At 43.4% G+C, this 23,716-nt stretch overlaps 1 protein-coding gene across 4 annotated transcripts in view; it reads right to left on the bottom strand.

Moving 5' to 3' along the window:
- Positions 1-23,716, bottom strand: part of vap (RAS p21 protein activator vap) — a 117,174-nt gene that overhangs the window by 52,070 nt on the left and 41,388 nt on the right. For all 4 annotated transcript variants that reach the window (XM_033384140.1, XM_033384141.1, XM_033384142.1 and 1 more), the window contains exons 3-4: positions 23,595-23,708; positions 23,429-23,501 (exon numbers count right to left, since the gene is read on the bottom strand). In XM_033384140.1, the coding sequence (XP_033240031.1) occupies positions 23,429-23,501; positions 23,595-23,708 (187 nt within the window). The remainder of the gene's footprint in view (positions 1-23,428; positions 23,502-23,594; positions 23,709-23,716) is intronic.

Here is a 23,716-nt window from a genome sequence, read left to right as displayed (position 1 = left end):
TGCGTAACTAACTCCAAACACTGTCTCAACAAGTGCAAGGATGTTTTATCCGAGTATGTGCAATCTAGCCTAGCTAGTATTGCATCGAAATTTAGGACAGTGTTGTGAGACACTAGTAAGGCTCCAGCTGGGCCTTTGATTTTGTTCCTAATGATTGCTACCGCTTGGTAATGCGCCGTGCTCTTTGGAAAGCCCTTGAATAACTCGTATGCGTAGATGGCTGCTTGCCTCCACGCTACATACTCATCCTGTACACCGGAGAAATCCGGCACAGATTTAATAATGTCTAAGGGAATGTCGTATTTGGCGTCAGGATCGACGGATATTTTCTCGTATGTGACAATTTGCGGCGCTTCGACCTGCAAACTCTGCACCCGTGAAGCTAAAGCGGTTATTTGTGCTTGAAACTGCCTTTCTTGTTCCGCTAAGGCTTGCCTGATGAGAGTCTGAACTTGAGCCAGCTCCATTTTTTCAGTTACAACGATATCTGCAGGGGTAGGATTTATTGAGCAATTGATTCCCCCCTCCTCACCCCTCCTCACTATTATATTCAGGTTTTTTCTCCCTATAATTCCAACTCATTGGTTTATGGTTGGCACTTTTCGAAACTTAGGCCGATCGAGAAAGATCGGCAGGTAAAACCGTTGGCAATAGTAGAAACTGGTGTATCTTGGGGTATGCAATATTTATTATAAAAATTGTTAAGGGTATGCAGCAGAAAATATAATGCTGCCGAAAGTATGCAAAGTTTTATTGACCAGGAACGCTGGTAAAAGTATGCAACAATTTTAATAAAAGTATGCAATGATTTAAAGGAATGAAATGCTGGCAGAAGAAGGCAAACTGAAATCACTTATGAACTTACATGGTATGGGTTCTTATGTATTGGTTGGGCGCCAATTAGGTCTACCGCCGTTATCTCGATGGTCAACGACGCTATGTGGGTAACTATGTAATTGTGTCTACCGCCGTTATCTCGATGATCAGCGACGCTATGTGGGTAATTAGCTGGCGATAGTGGCCTCTTCCTTTGATGAGGTAACGGTGGATCCGGCGATTGAAACTGGATCAATGATGATTATGTTGTGTGATGGATCCGGCGAGCGAAACGGGATCAATGATAATTATGCTGTGGGACTTTCCCAACTATAATTGATAACACACTGAATTTTATTTACGGCAGTGCCGGAGCTTTAATCGTTCGTCTTATTAGAATGCGATCTGAACTGAGACTGAATTTACAGAAATGTATTTGCTTAAGCTTACCCTACGAAGTCAATGCATCGCGCCATACCCCAGAGTCGGCATGCCGACTCAACATTCTTGCGGAAACAGCACGGGTGACCGTTTTCACTTGCTGTGTGCAGAATTCTTGGCAGCGCGTCAGCATTGTTTGCTGAGGGCAACCAAATACTTATGATTACCTGCTGCGTACTTAGAAACAACAATGTATGACAGAGAGAGTTCATATTATATGCTTAGTTGTTAACTACCCCCCCCCCCTCAGGATGATGACCGTCCTCGGTCATATTAAAGTTGTCCAAAGCCCTCTGCACCCTCAATGTGGCTCGCTTTCTCCTTAGCACCATGAAAAGGACGAATGAGCCAATTAGTCCGACGTTCAGGACCGCACCAACCGTGAACCAGAATTTGGGTGAACCCGCCGCAGTCACTTTCTCCTTGAAATCTACAGGTGTTATTGCTTTCAGGTGGCTGGGTTGGGTATGGCAGTTGGCGATGTTTCCAGCATGAAGGGAGCTAGCACAGGTTTCGCGCCGTGCTCGTTCGCAGAAGGTGTTATGCGTAGTCACGGTGCATCCAGTAACTGTAAAGGTGTCCTTTTCGCATTCCGCCAGCGTGTCCTCGTCGAGTCGCAGAATGGTTTGTTGGTGTGAAACGGGGTAGACGGAGACCTTTTGGCACCTAAACTCAACTTTAGGGTAGGCTATTAATATGTGGATAATGTTCTCGGACTGAAGGACCTTGATCTTAGAAGCTTCTATTAAGCTTACTATTGGGGTGTCTTGCTCAATAAGTGATTTCAGATCGGTGTGGTCGAGAATTGTGGGATTTACTATGTTTGCTTTTGCCAGCGTTATAGTTAGTATTAAATTTTGAATTTCCGTGTTCAGTATTCTATTTTTTACCAGCAGTGTTTCGAATAAATGAGGAGTGTCAACCAAATCGCCTTTGCGGGAGCTGATAATTTTATTGATCGTGTCCGTCAGTCTGTTTATTTGCTTTTGAGTTTCGGAGTTTATTAAGTTGGCTTACTAGCCAATTGTGGCTAATTGTGGGGAAAACTTATTTCAGGTTGTCCTTATGGACCACCCTCCCCTTAATGAGAACAGACGTTCCCAGGTCTGCTTCGACCTTTTGTTCTGAGCATAATGGAGTTAACTTGTTCCCTAGCCTTTTGTTGTTCTTCTGGAACACCTTTTCTCCTACCTCGAAAACACGGTTTTGTCTGGCTGCGTTGCACCTTTTGATATTGTCTTGCTGTGCCTTAATCAGCCTGTCTTTGATGTTCTCGCGACGAACATGAGCTACTGCATGAACGACCTCAATTGGTTTCTCTCGGGTTACTGAGTGTAAACTTTTGTTGTACTCTATCGTAGCCTTTAAAATTAATTCTGTAGTGTCGCTGATTTTCTTGTCTAGTTTGAGGCATCTCGCACTTTCGGTCAGGGTGCTATGAAAGCGCTCCACCTGGCCGTTTGAGGTGCTGTGAAGCGGAGCTGCATTCACAACGCAAATGCCGTAGGCGTTTCGGAGCATCGAAGTGATGGTCTCGGAATTGAAGGCCGCCTCGTTATCGCAATAAATTGTCTTAGTTGCGGGGAAAAGGTTAATAATTTGCAGTAGAGGGCTTGTGACATCGATTATTGTTCTGGATAATATCGGTTGGACGACTGCAAATTTGGAGAACTTGTCTACGCAGGTTAAGAATTGTTTCTTGTCTGTTGAGAAAATGTCGATATGCAACATTTCGCCAGTATAACTTGGTATAGGCGTTTCCCCGAGTTCCTGTTTCTTCGGGTGCCTATCGTACTTGGCTTTAGTGCAAACCCTGCAGTTTGCAACCACTTCTTTGGCCCAAGTGGCCATATTGGGAAAATAATAGTCACGAAGTACTTGTTTGATGTTTTCCTGAGCTGCTCTGTGCGCTCGATTGTGCTCGGCAGTGATGACTTCTAACTGCTCGTTTTTGTCCGTTATATCTTGCACAAGATTTTTACAGTGCCTGAATTGGGTGGCAGGGAAATGCAAAATCAGGTCGTGTTGGAAACTTGCCAACGTGGGAAGGTCGCAATGTATTGCATTAACGACTCCAGAATTCACAACTTCTTTGAGAGTTTTGAGAATTGAGCTCTTGTCAGTGTAACTGATCAAGTGGCGTGTTTTGCTGCGAAACAGCAACAGGTTTCGCTTTAGCGGGAAACGCGATTCCTCTAGAACAATCTGGTTCCTAAAACAATTCAAAGGTTTGTCTGTTGTCTCGACTGTGTAGGTCAGGGAAATTTCGCTGTGAACGGCTGCAGCGTCCGAACGGGGCCCATCTTGCAAAGCATTAACGTTTTGCCTTGAAAGGGCATCCGCCACCAGATTCTCTTTGCCCGGTTTATAAAACATTTTGGCATTGTGCTGGTCGATGTAAGATTTCCATCTTTTAATCTTAGAATTCGTGTTCTTGTCCGACACAGCGAACGTGAGCGGCTGGTGGTCCGTGAAAATGTTAATTTCCCTGGAACCGTACAGAAAGTTCTGCAGTCTGCCTAAAGCCCACACAACGGCCAGCAACTCTCTTTCGTTGGTGGCATAGTTTTGTTCGGCCTGTTTTAAGGCGCGAGAAATCATTGTTATTGGCCTATTGCCTTGGGAAAGAACCGCGCCAATTCCACTGGCCGAAGCATCAGTGGTTAAATCGAACGGTTTCTGGAAGTCTGGGTACATTAACATGACATCTTCTGATGCCAAAATGTTTCGCAGACGGTGAATTGCATCGCGTTGAGCTTCATTAAATTCAACAGGGATTTTCTTTGATACGTGCCTACTCACTGAACCATTTTCCCCTTTAAGTATATCTGATATTGGGCGCGCTATAGCGGCAAAGTCCTTAATAAAGACCCTATAGTAGTTAGCTAACCCCAAGAATGACCTAACGCTGTAGACACTTTTGGGTTCAGGGAAGTCCTGAATGGCTTTAACCTTTTTGGGATCGGATGTTGCTCCGTCTTTGGTAACAATGAAACCCAGGAATTCAATACTTTCCTTGAAGAATTGAGTCTTTTCAGGGCCTACACGCATGTTGGCGTCGATTAGACATTTTAACACAGTGTTGATGTGTTGAATATGCTCCGTTTCGTTTTTAGCAAATCTTTCCTATATGTTCCCTCAGGATATCGTCTATTGCCCTTTGGAATATGCTGCTTGCATTGCGCAGGCCAAACGGAAGCCGACAGAACTCGTACTTGCCGCTGCTTTCTGAAAACGAAGTCTTTTCGCGGTCATGCTCCGCAAGGTAGATTTGGTGGTACCCAGACTTTAAGTCGAGGGTAGTGAAGTATTTGGCCTTCCCTAGATTCGCTAAAATCATGGGGATGCTTGGCATGGGATAGCGGTCCGGTATGGTTTTTTCGTTCAGTTTCCTGAAATCGATTACCAACCTTTTTTTTGGGTTACCGTATGAGTCAGTGCCTTTTTTATCAACCACCCATGTTGGGCTGTTGTAAGGCGATCTGGAGGGCCTGACTATGCCATCGTCCAGTAATTGTTTGACTTCTTTGTTTATGAAGTCAGAAACACCCATGAGACTCGGGTATCTTGAATACACAGGCTCGTCGTCCACTGTTCGGATTGTAGCGATGACAGCAGTATTAAAAGGGAGAGCTTCATCTGCATTTGAGAAGGCTCTTTTGTTTCTGAGTATCATGTCCCTGAACTCTTTCTTTACGGACGGAGGGACAACGATGTCGTTGACATCGGTGAAGTTCACATCGGCACATTGATAGTACTGGAGTTTTTCAGATGTACCCTGGTATTCCAGAGTGTTTTTTGCCAAGTTCAATTTGACTCCGGCTTGTGTTAGCAAGTCGAAGCCTATGATGGCGTCGAAAGAACTTAGGGTATCGAGGAGAAAAAACGGGGAGGTATGCTGGAAAATATTCATCAAGCACTTGCGCTTGATTTCGGTAGACCCGTGGATCGAGTTTACCGAGAATGACTTGGCGACCGGCGTTATGGCCTTTAGCTCTGTTAAGGGCTTCACATAATTCTTTGCCGCGCCAGTGTCAATTAACATCTTCAGAGTTCTCCCAGCCAACCGTCGTTGAATGTACGGAAGCCGGGAGTGTTCCCTAAAAAATTAATTGAGTCGTCACCAGGTGCGTACTCGTTCTCACTCTCTAATTCTTCAACTGCCTCTTTGGCCGCCTTCTCGAATTCTGTTACGGCCTCTTTGGAGTCTGATTGTACGACATTGTTTATGCGTTGCCGTCTTTGACCTGTTGAACGGTCTGACGAATTCTTGCGTCTTGCTGCGTTGGACTCGTAAGTCTGACGCCTGCTGTAGTCGGTTTTTTGTCTAAATCTAGAGGAAGAGTCAACTTCCATGGGCTGTGGAGCTTCGGATTGATTGTCTTTAGGGGCCTGAGGCTGGGGACCGCCCTTTTGGCGTTTTACAAAATGGGGATTTCTCTCCTGATTTGTCTGCCTTGGGCACGGTTTTTGTTAGTTTCGGCAATTTGCGCTCGGTCTTGCAAGGCTTTAGCGTAAGAGTTCGCAAACATGCTTCTTTCAATGCTAGGCTCAGCTTCCCTGGCCAGAGCCAGTGCGGATGGTAGATCTTTTGGTTGTGCAGGGAACACAACCGCTCTCAACGGCTTCCTAAGACCGGAGATAAAGGCGTGCAAGGCGTCGTCTCTGACCTCCCGATTGAGCAAATCGGCACCTTCTTGGTCATGAGACATTACAATTTTGTTAGTTACGAGAGTGAGCTTCTTTTCGACGTCATCGTAGTATTGCATCAGGGACATTTCGCCCTGCGTAACTAACTCCAAACACTGTCTCAACAAGTGCAAGGATGTTTTATCCGAGTATGTGCAATCTAGCCTAGCTAGTATTGCATCGAAATTTAGGACAGTGTTGTGAGACACTAGTAAGGCTCCAGCTGGGCCTTTGATTTTGTTCCTAATGATTGCTACCGCTTGGTAATGCGCCGTGCTCTTTGGAAAGCCCTTGAATAACTCGTATGCGTAGATGGCTGCTTGCCTCCACGCTACATACTCATCCTGTACACCGGAGAAATCCGGCACAGATTTAATAATGTCTAAGGGAATGTCGTATTTGGCGTCAGGATCGACGGATATTTTCTCGTATGTGACAATTTGCGGCGCTTCGACCTGCAAACTCTGCACCCGTGAAGCTAAAGCGGTTATTTGTGCTTGAAACTGCCTTTCTTGTTCCGCTAAGGCTTGCCTGATGAGAGTCTGAACTTGAGCCAGCTCCATTTTTTCAGTTACAACGATATCTGCAGGGGTAGGAATTATTGAGCAATTGATTCCCCCCTCCTCACCCCTCCTCACTATTATATTCAGGTTTTTTCTCCCTATAATTCCAACTCATTGGTTTATGGTTGGCACTTTTCGAAACTTAGGCCGATCGAGAAAGATCGGCAGGTAAAACCGTTGGCAATAGTAGAAACTGGTGTATCTTGGGGTATGCAATATTTATTATAAAAATGGTTAAGGGTATGCAGCAGAAAATATAATGCTGCCGAAAGTATGCAAAGTTTTATTGACCAGGAACGCTGGTAAAAGTATGCAACAATTTTAATAAAAGTATGCAATGATTTAAAGGAATGAAATGCTGGCAGAAGAAGGCAGCAATATTTACTTTACTTCACAGTTTATCTTTATTTTTTTTTTCGTGAACAATTTCTTCAAACTGAAATCACTTATGAACTTACATGGTATGGGTTCTTATGTATTGGTTGGGCGCCAATTAGGTCTACCGCCGTTATCTCGATGGTCAACGACGCTATGTGGGTAACTATGTAATTGTGTCTACCGCCGTTATCTCGATGATCAGCCACGCTATGTGGGTAATTAGCTAGCGATAGTGGCCTCTTCCTTTGATGAGGTAACGGTGGATCCGGCGATTGAAACTGGATCAATGATGATTATGTTGTGTGATGGATCCGGCGAGCGAAACGGGATCAATGATAATTATGTTGTGGGACTTTCCCAACTATAATTGATAACACACTGAATTTTATTTACGGCAGTGCCGGAGCTTTAATCGTTCGTCTTATTAGAATGCGATCTGAACTGAGACTGACTTTACAGAAATGTATTTGCTTAAGCTTACCCTACGAAGTCAATGCATCGCGCCATACCCCAGAGTCGGCATGCCGACTCAACATTCTTGCGCAAACAGCACGGGTGACCGTTTTCACTTGCTGTGTGCAGAATTCTTGGCAGCGCGTCAGAATTGTTTGCTGAGGGCAACCAAATACTTATGATTACCTGCTGCGTACTTAGAAACAAAAATGTATGACAGAGAGAGTTCATATTATATGCTTAGTTGTTAACTTATACAAAGGCGGCCGGTGTAAGAAACGTCTCTTGCGGGAAGATGACCGAAAAGAGAAGCGCAAGTCAACAGCTACGTGCACTACCGAATATGCAGGGGAGGCCGGTGTATATATGTATGGATAACTTATGTGGTCGATGACACTGGTTGAGATGGCAATTAGTTTAGATCTTTGAATGCTATATTAGTTTGTGATTGCACTGATGGATTATTTATTGCACAATCACGTCGGGGTCACCAAATGTTAAGCTATTAAGCGTTTTTAATAACTGTTGCAATTTGAAGTTAATGAAAGTCGAGAGGCTGTTTATAATTCACAATTTATTTGCATATGTAAACCAACTTGTCGCGTATGTACATACATATGGGGATGATTGGGCGAACGATTGATGCGAGGATGTTATTCTAATAGCTGCGACGATTAGCTCAAGACTGCCCATGCAAGGGCTGACGGGCCAAATTGCCGGGCCTTATTCAGCAAGCTTAGACGCGAGCGAGAGCGTATGATAGCCCGAGCTTTAAAAGCAGTGGATCCTAATTTTTTATATGAAGCCAAAAATGTTCAGCAATAGTTCGAAAACGTTTGGTTTTAATGTCGCTTCAGTTTTAAACTTCATAAATTCTTCATGCTCGTACACCAGTTAGTGTACAAGGCAAATGTAAACTGAGAATGGATTTCATACCCATTTGCAGGTCCCAATTCGTAAAAAAAAAGTTTATTTTTAATCCTTATAGCTCCAGGTATTTCAAAATTATAACGCCAACTAAGTGCGAAAGCTTTCAATTTGTCCAGATGTTGAAATATTAGAATTCCTGTATTGCATTTTTCGTATTTAAATAAACCAATATGTCCGAAAGATATGCCAGTTTTTCTACCGAAATTTAATTTTGAATGAATTAATATCTTCCAGACTACAGTATTTGAACCAGATCGTATCCTTATTATAGCCAGAATGAAGAAACCAATTTCATGATCTCTCGCTCTGTCTCTCTCTAACACACACGTTTCTTGGTCGGCTTTGCCTGTCGACTATAAGAGCTAGAGCAACCAAATTTGCTATCCACTTTCCTGTGATATCACACCTGCAACAAATTTCGCCCCACCCTCTTCAGTCACCACAAAGGACGAAGATCTGTTGCATTCACAGATCTCAGAGACTATTATGGCTAGAGCAACCAAATTTAGTATACACAATACTGTAAGATCTCAATGCTACAAGTTTATTTATTATTATTATTTATTTTATTATTAAAGACGCAAAATCATAGAGAATGATGATATCTACTCGATCGCTGAATGGGGATCAGATCGTATTATTTTGCGGTCGTACCAGCAACTCACAACGTTCTCCCTCGTTTAGTTTGTAAATCCGAGATAGCCCTTTTCTGCGAACAAGCCATCCTACTTCTGTACGAAACTTCCATTTCCAGACATACTGCATTTCTTAAAAATGTAATCGGTCTCATAAGTACTCTTTTTGTTGGCTTCACTTTATATATCACTCATATGTATAGAACGGTAAACTAAACATTGCTAACATTGGTTATGGGGCCAGAGTTCGTTGTTTCGGATTAATCACAGACTATAAAGCTTCTAAGTTTGAGTGTCGGTTGCGCTAAATCGTCAATAGCTAGTACCGTGCGCCTATACACGAGGAACAATTAGCAAACATGAGTTTGTCAAATCAAATCGAAAAACTTGATGAGAACAATTACAACGTATGTCACATGGCCATGAAGTACGTAATGGCAGACGTATGGGATGTAGTGTGTGGAAAAAAAGTGGAGAAGATGCCGCAGCTCAAATGTGAAAAAATTTAATGAGAAAGCAATGGCATACGTAACATTAAATGTTAAGGCGACGCTCTTTCTGCACAACGACTTGCGTAACACTCAAGCCATATAGAACAAATTAAAGGAGCTTCACGTGCCAAAAGGTGCAACTTTTTAAAAACTTAATCGACTAAATATGCAGCAGGGCGATGATGTGCCCGCCTATGTTAATTTTTTGTAGAGGCAATTGAAAAATTGACGGAACTGAATATAAAACTCCAAGACGAGCAAAAAGTCATTATGCTATTGAGTAGTTCATTGGATTCGATTCATTTGAAAATTTTGTAGTCGCGATTTAAACGCGACAAAATTTGAAGCTGTTAAAGTAAAAATGATAGAAGAAGGCATTAGAAAACAGGAGAAAGCAGGTCGCAAAAATCATTCGGCCACACAAGTACTATACACACATACAGAGCGCAAGTCACGAGACGACGCGAATGTCGGGAATAACGGAACACAGAACGACGAGAACTCAAGCGCAAAGCAATAATTCGACGGAAATTGTTTCAAATGCGTAAGAAATGGTCATCGAGCAAGCGAGTGCAGCACTGAGATAGACCTTCAGCAGAAGGCTGTTACGAGCGAATTTAGCCCTCCTCCCGCCCAACCGACCAAACGGAACCGAGCGCAAACATGCAGGAAAGATAGCTTTTAGACTAATAGGCGAGAAAAATTAGAACTAAACATTACTAGGAGAACTAAGAATGCATTCAATATACAAATACCACTACAATTACTAATTACTAGAAAGGTGTGTAAGGATAAGGTGTGTGAGTAACTTAATAAGAGGAAGAGAATTAGTGGGGGAAATAATATGGTAGAGGGAATTATAATCCAAGCATAAGACCCTAAACGGTTCATGCAAGGAATAATTCGATCTAGTCAGTCTAATAGGAATCGTGAAGTTTATGCGGCTCAACAGATCAGGGCTGTCTATGTCACCCCTGATCAAGTTGTGCATAAATATCACACCTAGCATTTTTCTACGGTTAACTAAGGATGGGGGGTTTACTAATTGCAGTCTACTAGAGTAAGAGAGGAGTCTCACACCCGAATCCCAGTTAAGGCCCCGCAGAGCAAAGAGTAAAAAGTTTTTCTGTACTGATTCTATACGGTCCTGGTGTACTTTGTACTGAGGGCACCATACACAGGAGCCGTATTCTAAGATCGGACGAACAAGCGAGGTATAGAGAGTCTTTGTTATATAGGGGTCGTCAAATTCCTTTGACCACCTCTTTATAAACCCAAGCATCCACAATATTGCAGATTCGCGAAAACTAAAAACGCAGAATCATAGATAACGACCATATCTATCAGATTGCTGAATCTGGATCAGATCAGATAATTTTTATAGCCAAAAGGAACAAATCAATTTGCAGTGGCTACGCAGCGCCCGACGTCACGCTCAGACTGATTTTCTGTCTCTCTCGCACGCACTCTTTGTCGTGTCGTTTAATATTAGCGACGTCTGCCGGAGGAGAGCCATACTGACTTAGTATCGGGTATAACCGTAGAGTTGCGGTGTCCGCAGCAACTCACAACGTTCCCCCTCGTTTTTTTTTTTTTACATGCATGTTTACATGCAATGACTGCATTATTCAAGAGGCGATGAAGTTACTGCAGCAGAAGGCTGTTACGCGCGGATCCCAGGCAAAACGCAGCCCTCCTCCCGCCCAACCGACCGAGGGGCGCTGCCGCATGACGCACGGTGCGTAGCCGAACCGAACGCGAACATGCAAGAAAGATAGCTATTAGACTAACATTCGAGGAAAATTAGCACTAAACTTACTAAGAAACTAAGCATGCAAACAAAATACAAATACCACTACAATTACTAATTACTAGAAAGGTGTGTAAGGATTAGTAATTTAATAAGAGGAAGAGAATTAGTGGTGGAAATAATATGGTAGAGGGAATTATAATCCAAGCATAAGACCCTAAACGGTTCATGCAAGGAATAATTCGATCTAGTCAGTCTAATAGGAATCGTGAAGTTTATGCGGCTCAACAGATCAGGGCTGTCTATGTCACCCCTGATCAAGTTGTGCATAAATATCACACCTAGCATTTTTCTACGGTTAACTAAGGATGGGGGGTTTACTAATTGCAGTCTACTAGAGTAAGAGAGGAGTCTCACACCCGAATCCCACTTAAGGCCCCGCAGAGCAAAGAGTAAAAAGTTTTTCTGTACTGATTCTATACGGTCCTGGTGTACTTTGTACTGAGGGCACCATACACAGGAGCCGTATTCTAAAATCGGACGAACTAGCGTAGTAAAGAGAGTCTTTGTTATATAGGGGTCGTCAAATTCTTTTGACCACCTCTTTATAAACCCAAGCACGCCCATGGCCCTATTTACCATGGTAGAAATATGTTCGGAAATCTTAAACTTTGCGTCTAATAAGACACCAAGATCATACACCAGGGTAATTCTTTCAAGAGAACCGCCACATAGGGTATAGGTAGCCAACACGGGGCTAGAACGATGAAATGTCAATACTTTGCATTTCGAGGCATTATGGTGTAAGAAGTTTGCACAGCACCATGACTGAAAGTTATTGAGATCGGATTGCAAGCGAGAATTAAATGAAATGTCCTTATACTAAAACCCTCTCAAACATTTTGGGAATAGCGGTTAACTTTAATATACCTCTATAATTTTTTGCGTCAGACTTGCTACCTTTTTTATGGCGAGGAATTATAAACGATTCCTTCCAGATCGGGGTGAAGCCAGAAGAATCGATGGACAGGGTGAATAGTTTAAGCAAGGGTCCACACAGAGCCTCGGCGCAGTATCTGAGTACACAGCCTGGAACCCCGTCTGGACCCGGTGAAAACACTAGCTTAACTAGTCGAAGATCATGAAGTAGAGAACATTAATTTAACAAATGCCGTTCGACCTTGGTAAACCGTATTGGTAGGGATGACCAGAGTAGCTTTCCTCAGAATAGATGGTTTGGAAAAATTAGGCAAAAAGAACATCGATTGCCTGATCATTATTTGCCGACGTATTAAGAAATAAGAGCGAGGATGGGTGCTGACATTCTTCGCTTACTGTTTACGAAGTTGTATAACTGTATCGAGATGGGTAGTTCTTATAGCATTGAGCATTAAGAGCTGCAAAGTTTGAATGAGCTATTATATAGCGAGGGAGAAGTAGGAGAACCAACATGAAATTTGTTAAAAAGTCTTGATTTTATGTTTTTTAGGCTGGATAAATCTTTGTCGAACATAGGTTTCCTAAATCTAATCTGACAAGAAAGCGGGACACAAGCTAAAGCCTGGTGTTAGCAACAAAACGTAACAAATGCAGGTCAAATTCAAACATGTTTGGCCTAAAGCCTTAAAGTCAGCTGTCACTGTTGTATTCCAAAAAAAGGTCGCAGATCACGAAGAGGCCAGGTTGCATATCTTGTTGTATCAGAGGGAGGAAACATCAATTTTTTCCTTCACTTGGTCTAAGAGGATACAGCCATTTGAATCATTTATTGCTTTAACAGTTTGCAAGTAATCAAAAAACTGGTGCTAACAACTTTTTGTTTTTTATACCCGATACTCAAAATGAGTATTGGGGTATATTAGATTTGTGGTGAAAATGGATGTGTGTAACGTCCAGAAGGAATCGTTTCCGACCCCATAAAGTATATATATTCTTGATCAGCATCAATAGCCGAGTCGATTGAGCCCTGTCTGTCTGTCCGTCCGTCCGTCTGTCCGTCTGTCCGTCCGTCCGTCTGTCCGTCTGTCCGTCCCCTTCAGCGCCTAATGCTCAAAGACTATAAGAGCTAGAGCAACGATGTTTTGGATCCAGACTTCTGTGATATGTCACTGCTCCAAAAATATTTCAAAGCTTTGCCCCGCCCACTTCCGCCCCCACAAAGGGCGAAAATCTGTGGCATGCACAATTTTAAAGATACGAGAAAACTAAAAACGCAGAATCGTAGAAGATGACTATATCTTCTAGAGTGCAAAATCTGAACCAGATCGTATAATTATTACAGCCAGAATCACGAAAACAATTTCACTCTTTCTCGCTCTGTCTCAGTCTAACACACAGGTTTCATGGTCGGTTTTGCCAATTGCAAAATATGAGTTCAAGGATCTCAGAACCTAAAAGAGCCAGAGCAACCAAATTTGGTATCCACACTCCTGTGATATCGGACCTTGACCGTTTCATGTCCAAATTTCGCCACACCCCCTTCCGCCCCCGCAAAGGACGAAAATCTGAGGCAACCACAAATCTCAGAGACTATTAAGGCTAGAGTAACCAAATTTGGTACACACACTCCTTTAAGATGTCACTATAAAACGTATATCTCAGAATTTCGCCCCACCCCCATCCGCCACCACAAAGGACGAAAATCTGTTGCATCCACAATATTGCAGATTTGAGAAAACTAAAAACGCAGAATCATAGATAATGACCATATCTATTAGATTGCTGAATCTGGATCAGATCAGATCATTTTTATAGCCAAAAGGAACAAATCAATTTGCAGTGGCTACGCAGCGCCCGACGTCACGCTCAGACTGATTTTCTGTCTCTCTCGCACGCACTCTTTGTCGTGTCGTTAAATATTAGCGGCGTCTGCCGGAGGAGAGCCATACTGACTTAGTATCGGGTATAACCTTAGAGTTGCGGTGTCCGCAGCAACTCACAACGTTCCCCCTCGTTTTTTTTCTGGACACTAACTTTTTTGGGAGCCGAAGAACCGGGTTCACACTACTTTTAAGACTATTTTTTTGATTAAAGATCATGGTGAGAGACGCAAGTCTCGCACAAGTTCACGTTATCCGTTTGAAAACGCTCTAAATGTTTTTAAAAACGTCGTTTTTGTTCCATTTTTAGTAAATGGTGGACATTTTGCACACAGCTCTCTGAAACCCAATACTTTAGTCAAAATGTTTCTTACACTGCCCAATGAGATGGCTAGGGCTTTTACTAAATCTCTTTCAGTCGCTTGACGATTTTCCGATACGATATCCCGTATTTTTTCTACGATTTCTTCTCTTGTTTCTGATTTTGTACGTCCATGTGGATCGTCTTCATGTATTGTACGACGACGTTTAAATTAATTAAATTAAATTAAGTTAAACCTTTTAAACCTTAAAAAAAAAATCAATTAATACACGATACTTGATTTTTTCTATTGTGACACGTCGATACTAAGTCTAAGTCTCTGAGATCTAGACGTTCACTTTTAGCGATTGGCAAAGCAAAGAGAAACAGAGAGAGAGAGAATTAAATTGTTTTCTTCATTCTGGCTATAATAAACTGAAATTCCGCCGTCTAGAAAATATAGTCATTCTCTACGATTCTGCGTTTTTTGTTTTCTCGTATCTTTAAGATTGTGGATGCCACAGATTTTCGTCCTTTGTGGGGGCGGAAAGGGGCGGCGCGAACTTTTGGAATATTTTTGTAACAGTGACATATCACAGAAGTCTGGATGTAAAATGTCGTTTCTCTAGTTCACTATCACTAGGCGCTCAAAGGGGCGGGCAGACTGACGGACGGACAGACATGGCCTAATCGACTCCGCTATTGATGCTGATCAAGAATATATATACTTTATGGGGTCGGAAAAGATTCCTTCTGGACGTTACACACATAGACTTTTAGCACAAATCTAACATCCCACAGCTTAAAAGCTTAGCTTATTAACAACTAAAGAACCGATTTTCAATCCTCCCACCATAAGTAAAGAAAATTACCGTTTTCCTAACTTTCCACTTGCATTAAAGCTGCATTACGCCTGCTAGAATCGAACCGAAGTGTGGTCTAGTGGGATAATTCCAGACTTCCGATCTAGGTATCCACTGTTCAAGCCCTGGATTTTCTTATCGTTTTTTTCTGTTCTTAACCAGAAGCCAGTAAAACTAGCATTTTAAAATTTACCGGCCAAACTCATGTTTTAGCAGGTTGACTGCATTGTCGACGCGCTGCTTCCCCCATGACCTGCTCGATAACATATTTCTAACAGCAAGCACTTCGTCTGCACGGAAAGCAGTTCGTGGAAAATAGTATAACGACGCTGCTTAAGATGAATGAAGTAAAGGTGACGTCGACCGCTGTTGTCATCCACTTTTTCAGCTCGCTCTCTCGGCTCTCAGAGAGACAAGGGCTAGAAACAGATGGCGCCCTTTTTATACCCGATACTCAAAATGAGTATTGGGGTATACTAGATTTGTGGTAAAAGTGGATGTGTGTAACGTCCAGAAGGAATCGTTTCCGACCCCATAAAGTATATATATTCTTGATCAGCATCAATAGCCGAGTCGATTGAGCCATGTCTGTCTGCCCGTCTGTCCGTCCCCTTCAGCGCCTAATGCTCAAAGACTATAAGAGCTAGAGCAACGATGTTTTGGATCCAGACTTCTGTGATATGTCACTGCTACAAAAATATTTCAAAACTTTGCCCCGCCCACCTCCGCCCCCACAAAGGGCGAAAATCTGTGGCATCCACAATTTTAAAGATACGAGAAAACCAAAAACGCAGAATCGTAGAGAATGACGATATCTTTTAGACTGCGGAATCTGAATTGGATCGTGTCCGCAGCAACTCACAACGTTCCCCCTCGTTTGTAGTTGTTTTCATGCATACTGGCTAACGGAGAATTTTCGAAAGAGAACTGATGTGGTGATAGCACCACCTTATTAGTAAATTGAAGAAAAAGGTGTATTGAAGCAGGCGCCTACCCAATAATCTGGGGCCTGGTGGTTCAAATCCTTACATGTTTTCTTTTTTTTCTTCTTGCAATTGCGCGCTTTATGTCTCTTTATCGTTACGTACATGTGGTGTGCTTTTCTGTTTGGCACGCGCTAAAATCATTTCACACGCATCTTGACTCTGTCATTCCCTTTGAGTGATTGCGACGATCAGAGAGATTTTTCCCTGCGTTAACTAAATTCACATCATACGCAATTCTCATTGCGGCAATACTTTTTCTAGTTGTTAACAAACTTGCGATTGCACACGCATGCTATTAAGTGAAATTAGATTTCGTGAGTGCGTTTCTATACAAAAATAGTACGAAAAGTTATAAAAAGCATCCAGGGTCTTGCGCTGGACGACTCGGAGGAAGAGGAGGACGGTGACCTGAAGATCATAGTCAACCCGTCGTTGGAGGTTGGAGTCGTTGGAGCCACCCATGACGCCAAGGGTGCTGCAGCTCAACCTCCATATTGCAAAATATCGTCGACGGAGCTCCTCATTGCCAAGGAGCAAGGGCCCGCCGATATAGCTTTAGTCCAGGAGCCGTGGATTGCGTCAGGCAACTCCGTGGCCTGGCTAAAGTCCTCAAATTACAACTTTCTCTACTCAACATCGGTAAGCAGGAACAGAACCGCCGTCCTCGTACGGAAGGGAATCCATGCTCATCTTATGTCTCATTACAGCACGGACGGCCTGACGGTAGTGATGCTGGAGAGCGAGGAAAAGCGCCTTATGGCAGCTTCCTGTTATATGGCACACGACAGGCCCGCTCCACTAGAAGAACTTAGGAGTCTAGTGACGGAAGCCGGCTCCAAAAATCTCGACCTGCTCATTGGCGAAGATGCCAACGCCCATCACAATGTTTGGGGAAGCCCCGACATCAATGATAGAGGTGAGTCACTGCTAGACTTTATCTTATCCACTAACTTAGACGTAGCAAACGTGGCGGAGGAACACACCTTCGTAGGTCCCACCTCGTCAAACGTACTAGACCTAACTCTTGTCACGGGAAAGAGTACTTTGGTATCTGACTGGAGAGTCCTCGAAAGACCATCCTTCTCAGATTATAAGTACATTCAGTTCAAGTGCGAATTCGAACACTCTTCGAAGATAACAGTCTATAGAAACCTTCGGAATACAAACTGGATCAAGTTTAAAAAGACAGTTACTTCGAAGCTCGCGAATCCGGGCTCAGTGAAATCTGCGGAGGATATAGAGAAGTCCCTAATGACCATATCCAACGAGTTACTGAACGCCTACCACGCATCGTGCAAAGCCTCGAGAACGAAGAAGAGGTCCAAGCCACTCTGGTGGAACCGAGATCTCTCTCTCCAAAGGAACAACCTCAAGGAATTCTTTAAGATCTTTAAGATATAAAATCCTACTTAGGAGCTACAAGACGTAAGGCACAAAGGAACTCGTTGAGGAACTTCTGCTCCAACATCGAGAAAGTGCCCGAAACCGTTAGGCTCCGGAAGCTGCTTACAAAGCAGCCCACAGTACAGAGCCAACTAAAACTAGACAACGGACAGCGGATAGAGGGCAGTAAAGAAGCCACTAATGGAGGCGTATTTCCCTGGATGCACCGAGGTCACTGACGCCAAGGAGCATCAGGACCTGGCAACAGCGCCCCCCCACAGGTCTGTTAACCACTAATAGAATCCACTGGGCCATAGACTCCTTCGCGGCCATAAAAGCACCAGGACTGGACGGGATATTCCCAGCCATGATGCAGTTGACCAAAGAGGTTATCACCCCATGGCTCTACGCAATATACTCAGCATGCCTAAGTACGGCTATATCCCTGTCCAATGGAGAACCTCGAGAGTCGTCTTCCTCCCAAAGGCAGGAAAGTGCAGCCACGTGAGTCCCAAGGATTACAGACCGATAGCTGTAGCGCCATTTGGCTAATAATAATTGTTATTAGGATAGTATTTTATGAAGTCTAGTGTAAGTTAGGCTAGGGCAAAGCGGGAGCGCAATAAAAGCTCGCTCTCTCGCTCTTGGCGAATTCGCCCCGCTTTGCCACCGTAGGTAAGATAGGTGCAGAAGAAATTGTTTGAATATAGGAAGAAAAGTCGAGAAAAATCTATGAAAACGAACGCACGCACTCCTTTTTTTCGTCGTATCAAAATACAAAATTGCAGTCACCCAAGTTTTTCGGTATCTTTTATTTAGAAAAACTATTCTAAAATTTCAATAGCCTTACCTCCTTTATCCTAAAAACACTAGAAAAGCTGTTGGATTTACACGTCAGGAATGATGTCAACAAACCAACACGCCTACACCAAAGGGAAATCAGTGGAGACGATACTACATTCGCTAGCATCCACCATCGAGAGCGCCCTTCACAATAAAAAGTATGCACTGGAGGCATTTGATGACATCTCCGGAGCATTCAACAACGTGGCCACAACCGCAATAACAAGTCGCCTAGAAGCGAATAACATACACCCAGCAATCAACGTTTGGATCAAAAACATCCTAAGTTGTAGACTGGTGCAATCGGAGTGGGCACCGCTTCCATGGTTAAGACGGCACACAGAGGCACACCTCAGGGTGGAGTCCTGTCGCCAATATTGTGGAATTTGGTGGTCGACGACCTCATTAAGAGATTTGAAAGGAAGGCCCCAAAGATAAAAGCTTATGCAGACGACATAAGCATTCTTATTACGGGTGTATGTCCATCGACCCTCAGCTCCTTAATGGAACGTACACTCAGGGAGATACGTGAGTAGGCGGAAGAGGTAGGACTCAGTATCAACGCGGACAAGACGGACCTCATCCTCTTTACCAAGAGGTACAAGGTACCGATATGGACCCCCACGAAAATTGACCAAACTAGGCTGACTCCAAATCACAGGTGAAATACCTAGGCTTAGTACTGGACAGCAAGCTGGCATGGAGACCCAATGTAGTGGAAAGGGTGAAGAAGGCCACCATTGCGCTTTATGCATCCAAGAAGATGCTCAGCAGCACATGGGGCCTGACCAGATCCACTGATTACATGATCCCCCAAATTTTCCCCGACATCAAAACTATCTCATCTCTGGGACCCGAAGACTGGAAAAAGGGAAGGGACAAAGTTAAGCACCTCAACATATATACGGCCGGCTCCAAGATGGACGGAGGAGTAGGAGAGGGTTTATTCTATACAGACCCTGCGATAAGGTTGTCGTATAAGCTACCGGACCAATGCAGCATTTTTCAGGCGGAGGTTTTTTGCCGTCCGGAAAGCAGCAAAGGTCGCTCAGCTTATAGAGCGAGCAAACGACGCGGTCAATCTATTCGTCGACAGTCAGGCGGCAAGCAGATCCATGCTGGCGTCCGTGGTCAGTTCCAGAAGTGTCTTGGCGAGCAGAGAGGCACTAGATACCCTAAACACGACAAAGTCAGTGGGGATCTATTGGGTTCCCAGTCACCAAGGCATCGAGGAAACAAGGCGGCAGACGTACTAGCTAAGGAAGGCGTCGGGCTGGAGAATAGGAGAACCGAGAACGTGCCTGTGTCCCTTAGAACGCTGCAAAGCGATCTAGAAAAGCAGGCTAGATCACAAACCGAAAACAGGTGTCGGAGTACCACCACCTGCAAAAACCTCGAAAATAATGTGCAGGGAACGCAACGAGAAACTTAGCCACTACCTACTTCACCTACCACGAAAGGACTGTAGATTGTTAGTCGGAATACTAACAGGTCACGACATGACTTTGTTGACGGCTTGCTTGACCTGTCCCTGTCTCAAGTCAATCATGTGAAAAATTCCTTGGGTCGATTGCTTGATCTATGCTTTGTATCGGATCCGACCATAGTATTGTTAACCCGAGCCCTTCCGCTCACTATACCTGAAGACGCATACCACCCTACTTTCGAGGTGTCGCTAGATATAGGACCAACTGTATTGGATCGGTCGAGTTTGCGAAGCTTAATAACCTAATTAGGGATTTTGATTGGTCCGCTTTGTACTTGTGATGTCATAAAAGGCACAAACATTTTTTACAATGCTCTTGGCACATTTTTTGATTCTTGTGTCCCGCTTTCTTGTCCGATTAGATCTGGAAAACCCCCTTGGTTTACCAAAGAGTTATCTCGTCTACAAAACTTAAAATCAAGACTTTGTAAAAAATTTCAAGAAGTGGGTTCTCCTACTTCTCACTCTCGCTATGTAATAGCTCGGTCAAACTTTTCAGTTCTTAATGCTCAATGCTATAAGAACTACATATCTCGATGCAGGATACGTTTTTCTCAGGACCTTAAACAGTTTTACTGCTTCGTAAACAGTAAGCGTAGAACGTCCGCACACCCATCCTTGCTATCATTTTGTAATACCTCAGCAAATATCAGGCAATTGCCGATCTTTTTGCACAATTTTTCCAAACCACCTATTCTGAGGAAAGCTACTCTGGTCATCCGTACCCATACGGTTTACCGAGGTCGAACGGCATTTTCAGTCCCTTGTTAAATGAATGTTCCCTACTTTATGATCTTCGACTAGTTAAGCCGGTGTTTTCACCGGGTCCAGACGGGGTTCCAGGTTGTTTACTCAGGTACTGCGCCAAGGCTCTGAGTGGACCTTTGCTTAAATTATTAACCCTGTCCATTGATCCTTCATGCTTCCCACCGATCTGAAAGGAATAATTTATTATTTCTCTCCATAAAAAGGGTAGCAAGTCTGAAGCAAAAAATTATAGAGGTATAGCAAAGATATCTGCTATTCCCAAAATGTTTGAGAAGGTTTTAACTCCGCACTTGCAACATCTCTGCAAGTCACTTATATCTCCAACTCAGCATGGATTTATAAGGCGGCGATCAACCACCACGAACTTCTTAGAGTTTACCTCTTTCATTATTAAAGGCTTTCAAGGTAACTTACAGACGGATGTTATTTACACCGAATTTAGTAAAGCATTCGACTATGTAAACCATTCCCTTTTAGCGCATAAACTTGACCTTTTAGGGTTTGCGCCCAACCTCCTGAGATTGATTTCGAGCTATCTTTGTTCCTGGTCTCAAAGAGTCCTCTTCAAAAACTCCCTCTCTTCACTAGTAAAGGTTTCTTCGGGAGTAACACAGGGCAGCCATCTAGGCCCCTTACTCTTCACATTCTTTATTAATGACTTGCCTTCGGTATTAACATACTCTCGAGTACTTATGTATGCGGATAATGTTAATCTCTGTGTCCAGTATTAGGACATTTCATTGCATACTCGCTTGTAATCCGATCTCAATAAATTTCAGTCATGGTGCTGTGCCAACTTGTTACACCTTAATGCCTCGAAATGCAAAGTAGTGACATTTCATCGGTCTAGCCCCTTGTTGGCTACCTATACCCTATGTGGCGGTTCTCTTGAAAGAATTACCCCGGTGAATGATCTTGGTGTCTTATTAGACGCAAAGTTTAAGTTTTCCGAACATATTTCTACCATGGTAAATAGGGCCATGGGCGTGCTTGGGTTTATAAAGAGGTGGTCAAAAGAATTTGACGACCCCTATATAACAAAGACTCTCTTTACTACGCTAGTTCGTCCGATTTTAGAATACGGCTCCTGTGTATGGTGCCCTCAGTACAAAGTACACCAGGACCGTATAGAATCAGTACAGAAAAACTTTTTACTCTTTGCTCTGCGGGGCCTTAAGTGGGATTCGGGTGTGAGACTCCTCTCTTACTCTAGTAGACTGCAATTAGTAAACCCCCCATCCTTAGTTAACCGTAGAAAAATGCTAGGTGTGATATTTATGCACAACTTGATCAGGGGTGACATAGACAGCCCTGATCTGTTGAGCCGCATAAACTTCACGATTCCTATTAGACTGACTAGATCGAATTATTCCTTGCATGAACCGTTTAGGGTCTTATGCTTGGATTATAATTCCCTCTACCATATTATTTCCACCACTAATTCTCTTCCTCTTATTAAATTACTAATCCTTACACACCTTTCTAGTAATTAGTAATTGTAGTGGTATTTGTATTTTGTTTGCATGCTTAGTTTCTTAGTAAGTTTAGTGCTAATTTTCCTCGAATGTTAGTCTAATAGCTATCTTTCTTGCATGTTCGCGTTCGGTTCGGCTACGCACCGTGCGTCATGCGGCAGCGCCCCTCGGTCGGTTGGGCGGGAGGAGGGCTGCGTTTTGCCTGGGATCCGCGCGTAACAGCCTTCTGCTGCAGTAACTGCATCGCCTCTTGAATAATGCAGTCATTGCATGTAAACATGCATGTAAAAAAAAAAAAACGAGGGGGAACGTTGTGAGTTGCTGCGGACACCACAACTCTACGGTTATACCCGATACTAAGTCAGTATGGCTCTCCTCCGGCAGACGTCGCTAATATTAAACGACACGACAAAGAGTGCTTGCGAGAGAGACAGAAAATCAGTCTGAGCGTGACGTCGGGCGCTGCGTAGCCACTGCAAATTGATTTGTTCCTTTTGGCTATAAAAATTATCTGATCTGATCCAGATTCAGCAATCTGATAGATATGGTCGTTATCTATGATTCTGCGTTTTTAGTTTTCGCGAATCTGCAATATTGTGGATGCAACAGATTTTCGTCCTTTGTGGGGGCGGGGCGAAGTTTTGAAATATTTTTGTAGCAGTGACATATCTCAGAAGTCTGAATCCAAAACATCGTTGCTCTAGCTCTTATAGTCTTTGAGCACTAGGCGCTGAAGGGGACGGACAGACGGACGGACGGACAGACAGACAGGGCTCAATCGAATCGGCTATTGATGCTGATCAAGAATATATATACTTTATAGGGTCGGAAACGATTCCTTCTGGACGTTACACACATCCACTTTTACCACAAATCTAATATACCCCAATACTCATTTTGAGTATAAAAAATATCCAAAGATTTTCGCCCTTTGTGGGGGCGGAAGTGGGCGGGGCGAAGATTTGAAATATACTTGTAACAGTAACATTTCACAGAAGTCTGGATACAAAACGTCGATTCTTTAGCTCTGAGCACTAGGCGCTCCTAGGGACGGACAGACGGACATGGCTCAATCGACTCGGCTATTGATGCTGATCAAAAATATATGTACTTTATGGGGTCGAAAACGCTTCCTTCTGGACGTTACACACATACGTTTCACCCCAAATCTAAAATACCCCTATACTCATTTTGAGTATCTGGTATAAAAAATCACAAGGATGGATGCATTTTTAAAGATTTTAAAGGCGTTTAAACTGAAAAGTGACGAACATGTATCCACACGTGCTCGCCACTGTACGTATATTAGAAAAACTAAAATGGTTTCTTCCTCAGGGAAAAAATAGAGTTATACTTACCGAAAATGGTTTATGCCAGTGCGTCCATAATAACTAAGAACATACGAGCCAGGCTTACGATCACTTTCACGCACTGTGTAAAACATATTAATCATTTAAAATAAAATATATGTATGAACAAATGTATTGCGTTTCTATCCGATATTATTACGATTATATTACGCACCCAAATAGCTTCCTAATTTACTGCTTCCTCGTAGACGGGACTCTGCCGAATATCGATCTAACCGCCCATGATACCATTCGCTTTCCGGAGGCGCAATGATCGCCGGACGCTCCCCTGCAAGT

This window comes from Drosophila pseudoobscura, chromosome X (genome assembly GCF_009870125.1).
Source record: "Drosophila pseudoobscura strain MV-25-SWS-2005 chromosome X, UCI_Dpse_MV25, whole genome shotgun sequence".
Lineage (NCBI taxonomy): Eukaryota > Metazoa > Arthropoda > Insecta > Diptera > Drosophilidae > Drosophila > Drosophila pseudoobscura.
This window is presented reverse-complemented; position numbering and strand designations above follow the sequence as displayed.